The sequence below is a fragment of the Trichechus manatus genome, unplaced genomic scaffold, assembly GCF_000243295.1.
Source record: "Trichechus manatus latirostris isolate Lorelei unplaced genomic scaffold, TriManLat1.0 scaffold00065, whole genome shotgun sequence".
Lineage (NCBI taxonomy): Eukaryota > Metazoa > Chordata > Mammalia > Sirenia > Trichechidae > Trichechus > Trichechus manatus.
In genome coordinates, this window is record NW_004444001.1 from 4,199,542 (window position 1) to 4,213,166 (window position 13,625).

The 13,625-nt window shown below is 50.0% G+C and overlaps 1 protein-coding gene across 1 annotated transcript in view; it reads right to left on the reverse strand.

Annotated features, from left to right (window-relative positions):
* Positions 1 to 3,428: 3,428 nt before the first annotated feature.
* Positions 3,429 to 13,625, reverse strand: part of KCNK5 (potassium two pore domain channel subfamily K member 5) — a 46,717-nt gene continuing 36,520 nt past the window's right edge. The window contains exons 2-5 of the mRNA XM_004379424.2: positions 10,381 to 10,492; positions 8,695 to 8,861; positions 8,284 to 8,452; positions 3,429 to 4,804 (exon numbers count right to left, since the gene is read on the reverse strand). Of these exons, the coding sequence (XP_004379481.1) occupies positions 3,954 to 4,804; positions 8,284 to 8,452; positions 8,695 to 8,861; positions 10,381 to 10,492 (1,299 nt within the window). The 3' untranslated portion in view covers positions 3,429 to 3,953. The remainder of the gene's footprint in view (positions 4,805 to 8,283; positions 8,453 to 8,694; positions 8,862 to 10,380; positions 10,493 to 13,625) is intronic.

The window sequence follows — 13,625 nt, forward strand, 5'->3', positions numbered from 1 at the left end:
AGGGTGTTGAGTAGGGGGCCCTGAAATTGTCGTAGAAGGGAGAAGGGGCCAGTCTCAAAACAAGACCATCCAGAGACATTCCAGTTAATTGGCCTAATATCATTTTTAGCACTTCTGTTCCCCCTCCTAGTTCGTTGTATAGTGTCTGGGTTCTTAAAAACTTGCAAGCAGCCATCCAAGGTGCTATTTGCCTGGACCAACAGAGGAAGAAGAAGAGTCAGGAAGAGGAGGAGGAAATGGAATGCATGGCTAGTTGCCTCCAGGGACAACTGCCTCTTTAGTCATGAAACTAGAAGAACTGGATGTCGCCCGGCTACCATTACCGAATGTTTGGATAAAAGATTTTATAGAAAAATCCTGATCATAAGGAAGGAAAATGCAGAACAGAATTTCAGTTCTCATAGAATCCAGACTTTCTGGAGCCATGGAGGCTGGATAAACTCCCAAAACTATTGCTCTGAGATAATCTTTAATCCTGAAACCTTAAACAAAAATATTCCCTGAAGTCTTCTTTAAACCAATCAACAGTTTAGCTTTATTATCAAAGAATATGTCTTGAGCACAGTGTCCTTTTAAAGAACTGTCTATATGAGATCACATTGACAACATTAACTCAAAAGATTAGACAGGAATCTTAGCGGGAAGTCAGTTTATATCGATGGAGAAGAACAAGTCAGAAAGGGAGGGTGATAATGGCTGTACAATTTGAAGAATGTAATCAATGTCACTGAATTGTACATGTAGAAATTGTTGAATTGGTGTATGTTTTGCTGTGTATACTTTTAACAACTCAAAAATTGAGATCATGAGGCCAGACGGATACTCCCTTTAAACAGATGGGAGCCAGGCGGTAGATCCTTCTTTTACATTTCTTCCAGTCCCTGGTGCCCAATCCCAGGCTCTGTGTGCCTCCTGCTCACCCCTTGAGCTCAGAAGGCCTGGTCTTCTCATGTTTTTATCCTTTGGTCCACCTTCCCTAACTCCTCTTCCTGGATAGACAGTAGCAGTTTCGGGTAACGCCAGACATGCCACAAAGCCACAGGCTATCTCTTGTCTCATCACGGTAACTAATGGAACAGACTCGGGAGCTGGGCTGCCTGGGTTTGAATTTAGGCTTACTATTTACTAACTACTAGGAACCCTGGTGGAGCCCTGTTGGCACAGTGGTTAAGAGCTTGGCTGCTAACCAAAAGCTCGGCAGTTCGAATCCACCAGCCACTCCCTGGAAACACTAAGGGGCAATTCTGCTCTGTCCTATAGGGTCGCTATGAGTGGGAACCAACTCGATGGCACATAACAACAACAAGAAGGAACCCTGGTAGCCCTAGTGGTGCAGTGGTTAAGTGCTCAGCTGCTAACTGAAAGGTTGGCAGTTTGAACCCACCAGTGGCTCCACAGGAGAAAGATATGGCAGTCTGCTTCCGTAAAAACCTATAGCCTTGGAAATCCTTTGGGGGCAGTTCTACTCTGTCCTATAGGGTTGCTGTGAGTGAGAATTGACTCGACGGCAATGGGTTTTTGTCTGGTTTATTTACAAACTGTGAGAACTAGTTCAAGTCAACCTCTGTGTGTCTCAGTTTCCTCACCTGTAAAATGGGGACGTAACACCCACCTCAAAGGGCCACTGCAAGATGGAGTGAGCTCATTCCTCTATTGTTGAGTGTACAGCATTTAGAACAGTGTGGGGTGCCATGAGTTTGCCATCATCACCCCTACCTTTCTCCCCTTGCTCCTTCCTTCTCCTTGAACCTTTTCTACAATGCTCCTGCACCATGGCTCCCACCCTCACCTCACTCAGGGCCGTTAACTGTCACTTCCCCCAAGAGGCCTTTTCTGACCACCTCATTTCAAGCAGCCTGCCCTCCTCCACCTCCTCGCTCCTCTTTCTTTACTCCCTTCCAGAACCACCCAAATTCTCCTCTGGACCCCCAGACTGTGCTGTGGGCCTTCGTTCCTGCCAACCCTTCATGGATCCTCCCAGGGCCTCCCGGCTTCTCTCAGATGCCACAAACCAGCCCCCCCACCCACTGCATCCCCCACATAGCACACATCAAGCTGGCCTGTCCACCTCACATTTTATTGTAAAAATGTTAAAATAAGTTACACTCGACATCATTGCCAGTATGTACATACAGTGTGTACGGTTCCAGGCCAGCCAGTGCCACCCCAGTCAGGTGGGGTGGGGGACTGTGACAATCGAGTTAACACAGCTCACAGAAAAATGCAATATGCCCCCTGCCCGGCCCCAGCCTGGCAGACTCACATCTACTAGAAGGTGAATGGGCCCGGGGACACACATACCCATCACATTCTTCACATGTTGGGGGGAAGCTCTGGCCCATTTGCCCCACAGTAGTGGGGAAGGGTGCTGAGAGTAACCACCCACCTCTGTCTGGCATCCAGTTGCCTGCAACTGATGCCCCGCTCTGTGCTCACCTGCTGATCAGTGCCCCTCCCCACTCTGCATGGGGGTTGGCTCTTGACACCATGACCTTGGCTGAGGCCACTGAGAAAGGCCCAGTGGGTGGACCCTGGTCTTTAACCTCCTCTTTTCCCCACTGGCTCGGAAGCCAACAAAATTCCAGGTATATAAAAAACAGCAGTTTATTAAAAAAATAACAAAACACTCAGGGCTGGAAAAACCCCAGAACTCAGGCAGCAGTGAGTTCTACCAGCCCCCTCACCACAAACAGTCCGTTTACAGTTTCACATTATCTCTTGCTCCCCCATCCCAAATCCTTTCTTCAAAAACAAACACAAAAATGACAAACAGCAGCTGATCGGGGTGAGGGGCTTGATTCACAGATTTGGCTGCTCACCACTTGTGAGAAGAGCAATTTCGTCTCTTCTCCTCGGGAGGCAGGTGGGAGGGTGGGTGGTGGTCCTTGCTCAGGGCAAGCGGGAACGAGGAGACAGGCTGAGGTGAAGGGTGGGGAGGGCCGGGGCTTGGGGCTGGGCGGCGGGTGTGCAGTCTGTCTAGAGGGCTGGGGGTGGAATTGGCCAGAGTTGAGCCTTTCTTTCCCAGCAACCTGGCTACCAGCCCCGGGAGGCCCAGCCCCGGGAGGCCCAGCCTCCTGTGGCCCGTGCTCCGCCACCCTCTTCTTCCCACCACTTCCTGGGGAGGGCAGAGAGCCTTGCACCTGCCATCCCTTGCCCAAAAGGTATCTGAAGCAGGGCGCTGGGCCCTGGGCTTGGTCTGAGTAAATCAACAATGTGGGCCCGGGACACTGGGCCCACACTCTGGCCTTGCCTCAGGTCCTCTGTATCAGGAGTGTTTCAGCACCTGCCCATTCACTCCTGTCCCCAGCAGCCTCTTCTCGACCGAGATCTGCCATCGGGGGCCAGCAAGGCAGATGACACAGGGATGGTTTAAAAAAAAAAAAAGTACATGCCCAGCCCTGGGCCCCGCCACTCCTGTGATCCCAAAATGCACCTCCCCAAACACATTAGAGCTTGCAAAGGCAGGACCCAGGCCTTACACTTCCTTCCTCTTCTCCAGAATGCCTAGTTCAGTGCTAGACACACAGAAGGGGCTCATTTAACACTGATGAACTTAAATGGCTAAGGTCCCCCACCTAAGAGAACCGTGTGACATTATCAACCGAATGACCCATGCAGTTGTGTGCTGGCCTCTGCAGGGTCAGTATTGCCCACTGGCCCTGCCAGCCCACAGATGTCTTAGAACCATCCGAGGACCCAGCCATGCTCAGGACAGGTGCCTCCCACTGCCAGTGCCTGTTCAGCTGGAGAGCGGAGGCTTTGTCCTAGGCGTGCGCCATGTTTGATTGGTAGCATATAGCTGGAGGGGATGGAAGGTAAAGAAGGCCCCTGGCCCCCCACTCCCAGTTCCAGGGCTGCCCCTCACCAGGGGCAGGGGTCCCAGCCATCACAGGACACCTCAGGGTGAGGGGAAAAAGAGGCCATCTACTGTAGGGTGGGGAGCCAGGCCTGCCTCACGTGCCTTTGGGACTGTTTGCCTTATTGTACTCGTTCATAAGCTGTTCGTAAGGCACAGAGAGCTCAGACTCGGTGCTGGTGAAGGTAGACTCATCTGAGGAGGGGAACTCGCCCAGGTTCAGGGGTACCTCAGCCTCAGCCCTCTCCTGGGGCTGCTCCTCTCCAGCCACGTTGTCTTCCAGCGAGGACTTGGAGGTCTCCTCATCTGAGAGGCCAGCCTCCTCGCTCACAAAGGTGATGTTGGCATTATGGAAGATGAGTGGGTGGTAGTCCTGGGCATCCCACAGCTCACCTTCTTCGCTGATGCGGTCCAGCTGGTTAATGAACACCTCAGCGGTCGGGGAGCCATCCACGGGGGGCCCTTCCTTACCAGGGGGCCTTGACATATGGCCTTTGCTCCTTAGTGTTTGTGACACCTCTTCTAAGCTGGGCACCCGGTTCTTGGAGTAGACCACCAGAGGGGTCAAGGAGGAGGGGAGGGCTGGCAGCCCACCCTCTGGAGACCCTGGTCCGGGGACCCCCTCTCCAACCCCACTCGTCTTCATTGCCTTCTTCCCAATCTGCTTGATGAGGTCATTATAGGTCTCCTCCTTTTTTGAGAGAAAGCTGAAGATGTTGACGTCCTTGGAGGCTGCATTTCCCGGCATCTGCGGGGCCCTTTTGGAGTGTGGGGGGCTCTCGAACGACTCCTTCCGCCGCCGCCGCCGCTTCTTAATGGCTTTGTGGACTTCCACAAACATGCTAACCTTCCAGTTGACAAAGAGGGACAGCCAGGCCAGTCCCAGATAGATCCAGAGCTCCACAAAGTAGCGGTACAGGGCATGGTAGTTGGCGTCGGGGTTCACACCTGCAGGAGGACAAGAAGCCCAGAGGGCCAGGAGAGGGTCAACAGGGGCCCAGAAACACACAAAGGCCAAAGCTGTGTTATCTAAGAGGAGGCATAGCAGAGCTAGAATACAGAAGGGGGGCGCAGCGTGAGAAGAAGGAAGGAGGCCTGTTCTAGACCCAAGCCTACTCCATTGTCCTGAAGGACCCTGCCTCAGTCACTCGTGCCCCTATTCCCGGATCCCAACCTATCTGAGCCTCAGTTTCCCCAACTATAAAAAAGTCAGGAGAGTGGTTACCACTACGGGTGAGGGTTATATTGAGGAGGGTTTTTTTTTTTGGCGAGGGGAAGGTAATATAACCAGCAGAGTCAAGAAATATACTATACTTACCTATTCTGTGCACTTTTTTGTAAGTATGTTATATTTAAGTTAAAAACAGGATGGAAATTAAGTGAGGGGATACCGCAGACATGCACAGAGCTGGAGATGGGCTGGTTTAATATGAGGCTGGTGGCTAGGGGAGTTGATGACTCACACACACACCCCTCCACGGGTATTTTAGTAATCTCGCTGGGTCCACGATTGTGGCCAACTCTCATCATGACTATCAGTCAATGGGAAGTGGGTAACTATGGCGGGAGGTGCCCCCTCCTTCCTCATGCTTGGCTCTAGGAAGGGGATAAAGCTGGATAGGAAAAGCCACTAAGATGGAAGCAGAAAGGGCGAGATGCACTGATCCTGACAGGAAATATTACGACCCATTTTTATTCTTCTTGAAGGTCTGGTCTGCCTCCCCGTCTTCCTGCTTCTGCCTCCTCACACCAGCTCTCCTCTTGGCCTGGAGGGCCCTGCCCACTCTATATCCCCCTCCTCCAAGGCCAGGCTTCTGATGCCTGCTCCAGGGAGCCTTACCAGGTAACCCTCCACCACAGCTGATTGCTTTTCTATACTCCAGGATTACAGACATCCCTTGATATCCAAGGGGGACTGGTTCCAGGAACCCCCACGGATACCAAAATCAGAGGATGCTCAAGTCTCTTATGTAAAATGGCACAGTATTTGTATGTAACCCACACACATCCTCCTGGATACATTAAATCATCTCTAGATTACTTACCATACCTAATACAAAGTAAATGCTATGTTTCATCACAATTGAAGACTTGCTCTGGAAGGTAGTCTTTCTCTTCTATGAGTTTCTTGAGCTCTTCTGGGAACGCTGATGCTGCCTAGGCATCAGCCAATGTCAGTTCTTCTGTGATCTTGAAGTTCTTGAGGCTGTAGTGCTTTACACAGCTAGCCAGCCATCCCATACTAGCCCGAAACCCCTTCCACTCACTGTCCTCAACCCCCTCACACTTAGCCTTTGAGGACTGCTCTGTCTTTTCACAGAAACAAAGGGTGCCCACAACACAGGTAGCAAACAAACAAGACCTGAGGTGAACAGCGATCAAACATGGAGTGCTGGAGAGAGACGAGGATCTGTGAAATGGTGGGAGGCTATACAGGGGATGCCTACATGTCACTTCATTTGCGTGGATTCAGCAAAGTGCTTGGTGTGCAGCAAATTCAAGTTTTGCTTTTTGAACCTTTTTTTTTCCCCCAAATGTTTTCGATCCACAGTTCATTGGATCTGGAGACATGGAAACCGTGGATACAGGAGGGCCGACTGTATTTGAGTTTTCTTTTATAATTTTACACTTAGAGGCCTGTTGATCTATATTATTATGTCCCTTACAATCTGTATCCTGTCTCTTCCCTCAGACTGGGAAGGGGCTATATCTCCCTCATCAGATTATAGGTTCCCTGAATGCAAGGGCTGTGTCTCCCCACTCAGGCAGGTGATCTGAGGGGTTGGTTCTCTGGATCATTGGCAGGGTATGATGATGGCAATGATGACCACACTCACTAACCTAGCCAGGCCCTACCCTCAGCACTCATGAATAGCATTATAGATTGAATTGTGTCCCCCAAAACAAGTGTTGTAAATCCTAACCCCTATACTTGTAGATGCAATCCCATTTGGGAATACAGTTTTCTGTTATGTTAATGAGGCCATATCAGTATAGGGTGTGTTTTAAGCCAAACACTTTTGAGCTGTAAAAGGAGCAGATTAGGCACAGAAGCAAGCAAAGACAAACAGGGGAAAGTCAATGCCCAGTGGAGATCTCCAACGACCACTGAGGAGAACGCCAGAGAAGCTGAGACGAGGATTTTCCCCCAGAGCAGGCAGAGCCTTTCCCTAGAGCTGGTGCCCTGATTTCAGTCTTCTAGTCTCCTAAACTGTGAGAAAATACATTTCTGTTCACTAAAGCCACCTACCTATGGTATTTCTGTTATAGCAGCATTAAGGAACTAAGACAAATAGTAACTCATTTAATTTTCTACCACCCCGTGGGGTCGGTGCTATTATTTTTACCAATTTTACAGATGAGGAAACTGAAGCACAGACGTGTGACATCTTGCTGGAGCTGGTATGGGATCATTAAACACCCTACTGTACTTCCCCAATACAAAATGCTTCTCCTTACCCTGCTCTGGGCCCCAAGGACTAGACAATGGCAAGCTTGTGCTTCAGACTAAGTTAATCTCTCAGGACAGCAGACCCAGATTTGCTAGGGTCATTGGAGTGGTCAAGCCTCTCTTTCCTGTTCCTCCTACCCACTCAGCCATCCCCTGCCGGCACTCCTTGCACTGGGGTAGAAGGGTAGTGACCTCACCCCGGCCCCAGGAGGGAAGGGTGGCAGGGACCAGAGGCCCCTGGAGAGAGGAGAAGGTCAAATGGGCAGGGCAGCTGGCTTGGAGGGAACAAAGGCGGATCAGTGCAGCCAAACAGGGTGTCAAGAGGATTAAGAGCCAAGACGCTGTGCAGGCCACAGGCACAAGTCCATGAGTGGCTGGGGCCAGCTGCAGGCAGTCAGACAAAGGGCCAAAGAATCTTATCACCTCCTTGGATTAAGCCGGGAGGAGTGGGAAGGAGTGTCTGGGGCAGAGGGGGTAGGGCGGCTTGGGAGAAGGCCTCCTTTGTCTTTAATTAAGCTGCAAAGTTTTGGGCCTCTGAGCCAAGCCTGCAAGGACAGGCTCTGGAGTAACAGAAGGTGGTTCTAGACGAGGAGGCGGCCTGGTTTAGGAAACATGTACAAACCCTGCAGGCAGAAGACTGACTCAAGCCACTATCCCAGGCCTGAGGAAGCCCACACTCAGCAGACAGGAGGGAAGGAGGATATCAGAGACTAAACACCAGGAGAGGAAAGAAGGAGGGGAAAAGCCACATCCGAGAGAGGGATATAGACAGAAAAGAGTCTTCTGCCAGTCCTCTGTGCCTCAGTTTCCCCTTGTAACTGGCAGGCTGGAATGAGGATCCCACTGGGTAGAGGAAATGTCCAGAACACCGAACGCCTATCAGGGTCCCCAGTAAAGGCCAGCTGAGTTGGAATGGGAGAGGAGAAGCAAAATGAGAAGGTGGGAGGCAGAGAACAGGGAGAGGGCAGGGGCTCACCAGCCACGAAGTCGCCGAAGCCAATGGTAGAGATGGTGATGAAGGAGTAGTAGAGGCCCTCGATGTAGTCCCACTCCTCCGTCACCATGAACACGAAGGGCGGGATCACCAGGTGGACCAGGATGCCCCACACGATGAAGATGGCTGTGCATGTGATCTGTGCCTTCCGCTGATGGGGGTTGGGGAGGCCAAGTCAGACAACAGGGGAGACCAGGGAAGCCCAGCAGGGGCAACACCCAGGAAAGGAGGGAGGAGGGATGCTCCCAGCCTGACCCTGGAGGGCTGTGGGCCGAGAAACTGCCCTCTTGCCACCTGTCCTAACACCCCTGATCAATTCTTAGATCCTTCCCATCCCCCCATCACCTGCCCCAGCCCCCCATCTCTGCCCACTACCTATGGTAGGGGACATACCAGGCTCACTCCTCTCTTGGTTAGGAACTGGCCCAGCCTCTTGGCACGTCCCCCGAAGAACTTGCCCAGGGCACTGATCCATGTCAGACAGAGTGGCACCCCAAAGAGACCATAGAAGATGCAGAAGAGGCGCCCGGCAGGGGTCTTGGGGGCCACGTTGCCATAACCTGAGGAAGGAGGAGGGAGAGAGTGAGGCCAAAAAGAAGGGTCTTTGTAGGAAAGAAATGCAGTGGGGAGGGTGGGAGTGAGAACAGAGTCACTGCAAGGGTGATGGACCCAGACTCAGAGTGGCCCTCTGCCTCCTCTACCACACATATACGCCCCAGCTCAAGGGAGGCCCATTTCTAAGCCATACTTACACATACACTACACCAGTTGCCATTGAGTTGACTCTAACTCATGGCAACCCCGTATGAGTCAGAGTAGAGCTGTGCTCCATCGGGTTTTCAATAGCTGACTGCAGATCACAAGGCTTTTCTTCTGAGGTGCCTCTGGGTGAACTCAAACATCCAACCTTTCTGTTAGAAGCCGAGCACATTGACCATTTGCACACCCAGGGTCTCCAAGTCATACTTAAGTAATGACTTTCCCTTGAGCACACTATGATCACAGGATCATTTGTTGCAATTATGATGGCATGGGCTATGGCTCCTCCAGCAGACTGGGAGCTCTCGGAGAGCAGGGACTATGCCTCCTCTGTTAGGTCTCCCACTAGTCCATAAGGCACCACTGTGCAAATTAGAAAAAGATGGCTTGCAGAAGATGGTCTCCAACGATGGCTGTTCTCAGCTCCTTCCCTTCTTACGCATGCATGCTGCTGCTTACGTCAAGGTGGAGTCTCACGCCCCTCCCTTTGAATCTGGGCTGGCATTAGTGACTTGCCTGACCAATAGAATGCAGTCAAAATGAGGCTATGTAGGATAGGTCTAAGAAGTCTTGCTGCTTCTCCCTTGATCTCTTGAAATGCTTGCTCATGGAATTCTCCCTCTCGGAAACCAGCCACCATACTGAGATGCCCAAGCCACATGTGGAGGCCCCGTGCAGCCACTGCTATTTTCACTCCCAGCTGAGATCCCGGCCACTAGCCAGCATCAATTGTCAGACATGCAACTGAAGAAGCTGGATATCCATCCAGCTGGGCTCTCAGATGACTGTAGCCCCAGCCACCATTTGACTGAAACAGCTTAAGAGGCCCAAGCAAGAACTGACAAGCTGAACCCAGTCAACCCACAGAATGGGGAAAGAGAATAATAAATTGTTGTTTTAAGCCATTAACTTCTGGGGTGGTATCTTATGTAGCCATAGGTAACTAGAATAGACACTCAGCTTGGTGAGCGAGTACAAGCTCAGGCTGTGCAGTGAGCAGCCTGTTCAACCTCCTGCAGTGGCCCTGGCCATCAGGCCGTGTCACTGTTTCTGGACTCACAGAAACAATCTTCCAGGCAAGTCACCAAGGACTTACTAAATCCCAGGAAAGTGTCAAAATGACTGATTACAATTTGCCTGATTTTACCCCTAAGTCTGCGTGGCCAGAGCTGGACTCCTATAACATTCCTTGGAGCTAGGACAGGGCAGTGGGTATCCTGAAGGTCTCAGGAGACAGAGGGCTAGTAGGGGGAGCCTGGCCACAATATAAGCCTTACAGGAGCAGAGCCACCCAGACAGACACAGACCAGACAAACTTACCGATGGTGGTGATAACCGTGGCTGCAAAAATGACTGCGTTGGGCCAGTTCCAGTTGTTGAAGGTCTGGTTCCCTGTGATGGCCACTCCCTGTCCTGCAGCATCAGATACTACCTAGAAACAAAGAATGAAGGTCTGTGCTGAGGCCATACTTACAGGTGCTTTCTAAGTGGCAGCATTGTATTAAACTCCTTATAGGCCTTTTTATTTATCATCACAGTAACAGGATGGTAGTTATTGTTTCTACTTTACAGGTGATGAAAAGGAGGATCAGAAAGGTTAAGTGATTTGCCTCACACAGCTGGTAAGGATATGCACCCAGGCAATCTAGCTCCAGAGTCCATCCTCTTAATCACGAGCTAGTGTTTCTCAAAACTTTTTCGCATACACCAGAATCACCGGGAAGGCTTTTAACAGCAGCCTGCTGGGCCCCAACTCCAGAGTTTCTGATTCAGTAGTTCTGGGAAAGGGTCTAAGAACTGGCATTACCAACAAATTCCCAGGTGACGCTAACATTAAGAACCACGACACTACAGTATTCTGCCTTCAAAGGTAGATGTGACACAAACACACAGGAGCACCCATTTGCCCGCACCCAACCCGTTCAAGGTTGGCCTGGAAGAACTGGATGGTGCCTGGCTACCATTACTGAAGATTCTATAGAAGCATCCTGATCAAAAGGGGGAAAATGTGGAAGACATTTTCAAATTCTCATGGAATCCAGACTTTCTGGAGCCATTGAGCCTGGATGAACACCCAAAACTACTGCCCTGAGACAATCTTTAAACCTGAAACCAAAAATATTCCCTGAAGTCTTCTTTAAATCAAACAATAGTTTAGCTTAACTAGTAAAGAATATCTGCCTTGAGCACTGTGCTCTTTTAAGACCTCTCTATATGGGATCAAATTGACAGTAGCAACTTGAAAGATTAGGTAAGAAACTTAGGAGGCAGTGAGTTCATGTTAATGAGGGAGGAACAATTTGGAAAAGGAGGGTGAGAATGGTTGCACAACTTGAAGAATGTAATCAATGTCACTGAATTGTACATGTAGAAATTGTTGAACTGGTATATGTTCTGCTGTGTATACTGTTAACAACAACAAAAAAAATAAAGTATTAAAAAAAAAAAGTTTGCCTTGGGAAGGACCCCATACACCCTTCGCCACCACTGTCAGGATACCTGCTAGGGTCAGCTTAGTGCCCTCTTGGATCTGTTCCCTGAGGGCTTAAAAATCAACTGGTCCTTCTTTTCCCCATGCCTAGGACTCTAAGCCACCCTCTTCCCCTGCAGGCTCCCCCTTTCTTCTCTTCCCTGGATCTCCTTCTCTCTCTGCCCTGGGCTGAGCAGGGACGGAGATCATCTGAAGGTGGCTTGCGTGTGTTTCCAGGTAATTCAAAGTCATGTTATCAGTCCCAACAAGTTCCCAGGAACCCTCGGCAGCAGGTAAAAGGCCACCTGGTAAAGTCCACTGGGACGCCCCAGGAGAGGCCTTACCTGCCCCAGGGAACACTCAGGTCCCCATTGGGTTCGAATTGCTGACCTTTCAGATAGCAGCTGAGTGCTTAACTATTGTGCCACTAGGGCTCCTTCAGGGAATACCAGTAGTTGCCAAACCTGTTTCTACCTGACCAGACCCTACCTCTACCCCCTCTTCAGCTCTGCCCGCCATTCACCCCAACCTACCAGCAGGGCTCTGCAGGCTGCACAGAGCCTGGGCCCCAGAAGCCCCACAAGAAGGGACCAGAATCCACTCTAAATCTGGGGTTCCAGAGTCCTGTCTCCAGGACAGCCCCAGGCTGGGGCATCCAATCCAGAGACCAGGAGCTCAGCCATACTCCCTATAAGAATCCAGCAAAGGACTGAGGGAGAAGAGAGAGAGGAGTGAGCGATGGAAGTAGGAGGGAGACAAAAAACTGTATTTCTAACCCACCCGAAGCATGACTGAGGTTTGGTGGGAAAAAAAGAAAGGGTGGGTTGTTCTGCAGGAATGTGCAGTTTGCAGAAGCAGCGGTGGGGCTGTGTAAATGGATATGCATACTCTTATAAAGAATTTTCCATGATGACATGTTCATCTGACAGGACACACCACTCATTCCCCTGCCTTCTCTGTGGCATTTTCAGAGCATTTCTCTGAAGGCTGTGCAGTATATTAAAGTGGACAGTGGGGAAAGTTGGATTCAGCTCTGCCTGAGATGTGCCCTGCCCTCAGAGAGCTCACTATCTAGTTGGGCAGGCCACTTAAACATGAAATAACCAGAAGACATTTAAACACCAACAGGCCAACAGGAGAGCTAAAACAAATAACAAGGACCATCCCAAAGTTAAAAAAACAAAAACTAAATCTATGTTCAAAGCAAGAGAACGAGTAAGTCTGAGGGCCCTGTACGTTAATGGTATGGCAGACAATGCAGAACCACTTGCTCCCCTTTGGCTTCCACCTTTAATATCACCAATATCAATCTTCAACTGCCAAGGGTAAGTCATAATTGTTAGGGGACTGAGATCAAGCTAGACAGAAAGATCATACAAGAACACCATTACACGGGAACTCCATCACTGCCCAGAGAAAGAACCTACAGATGAGACTGTGGTACCACCGCTGGTCACCGCTATGGAATCCTGGTGAACAGGAACGATGTCAGAAGACAAGCTGTTCCTATTTTCACAAAGAGGGAAAGGGTGGATTCTAGAAACTTGGAAAGCAAACCTGAACTCTTGCAAACTTCTAAATGGGGACAACAAAATATTTGGAACACTCATAAGAGAAAGTGGTGGGCACTAGAAGCTAGCACGGGTTCACCAAGAACAAGTCATGCTCAGCTAAATGCATCTCCTTTTCCAAAGGGGTTGCAAAGCCTTGAAGTTTTGTGGAATGCAGTAAATCCAGATTTTAGCTGACAGATGGGGTTGAAGATATTTATGTGGACAAGACAGAAATGTGGGGTGGAGTTGGAATTAATTGGATCCATTCAAAGGCAAACAACCCCAAGGAGTACTGATCATTATCAACCTGAACTGGAGTCTCTATTATCATGCCAAAGGCCTGGACTCCTCATTATTTTAATCAGCAACACAGTGAGGACACAGATGGCTTACCAACCAACTGTGCAGAGAATGCAACTTTGGTAATAAGGATGGGATGGAAAGATAGCTAACATATTGTATCAAGACTCAAAATCATTTGGACTGGAACAATGGACCAAAATTAATAAGATACGGGTGTGCTTTTAAATTTCAAAGTCTTA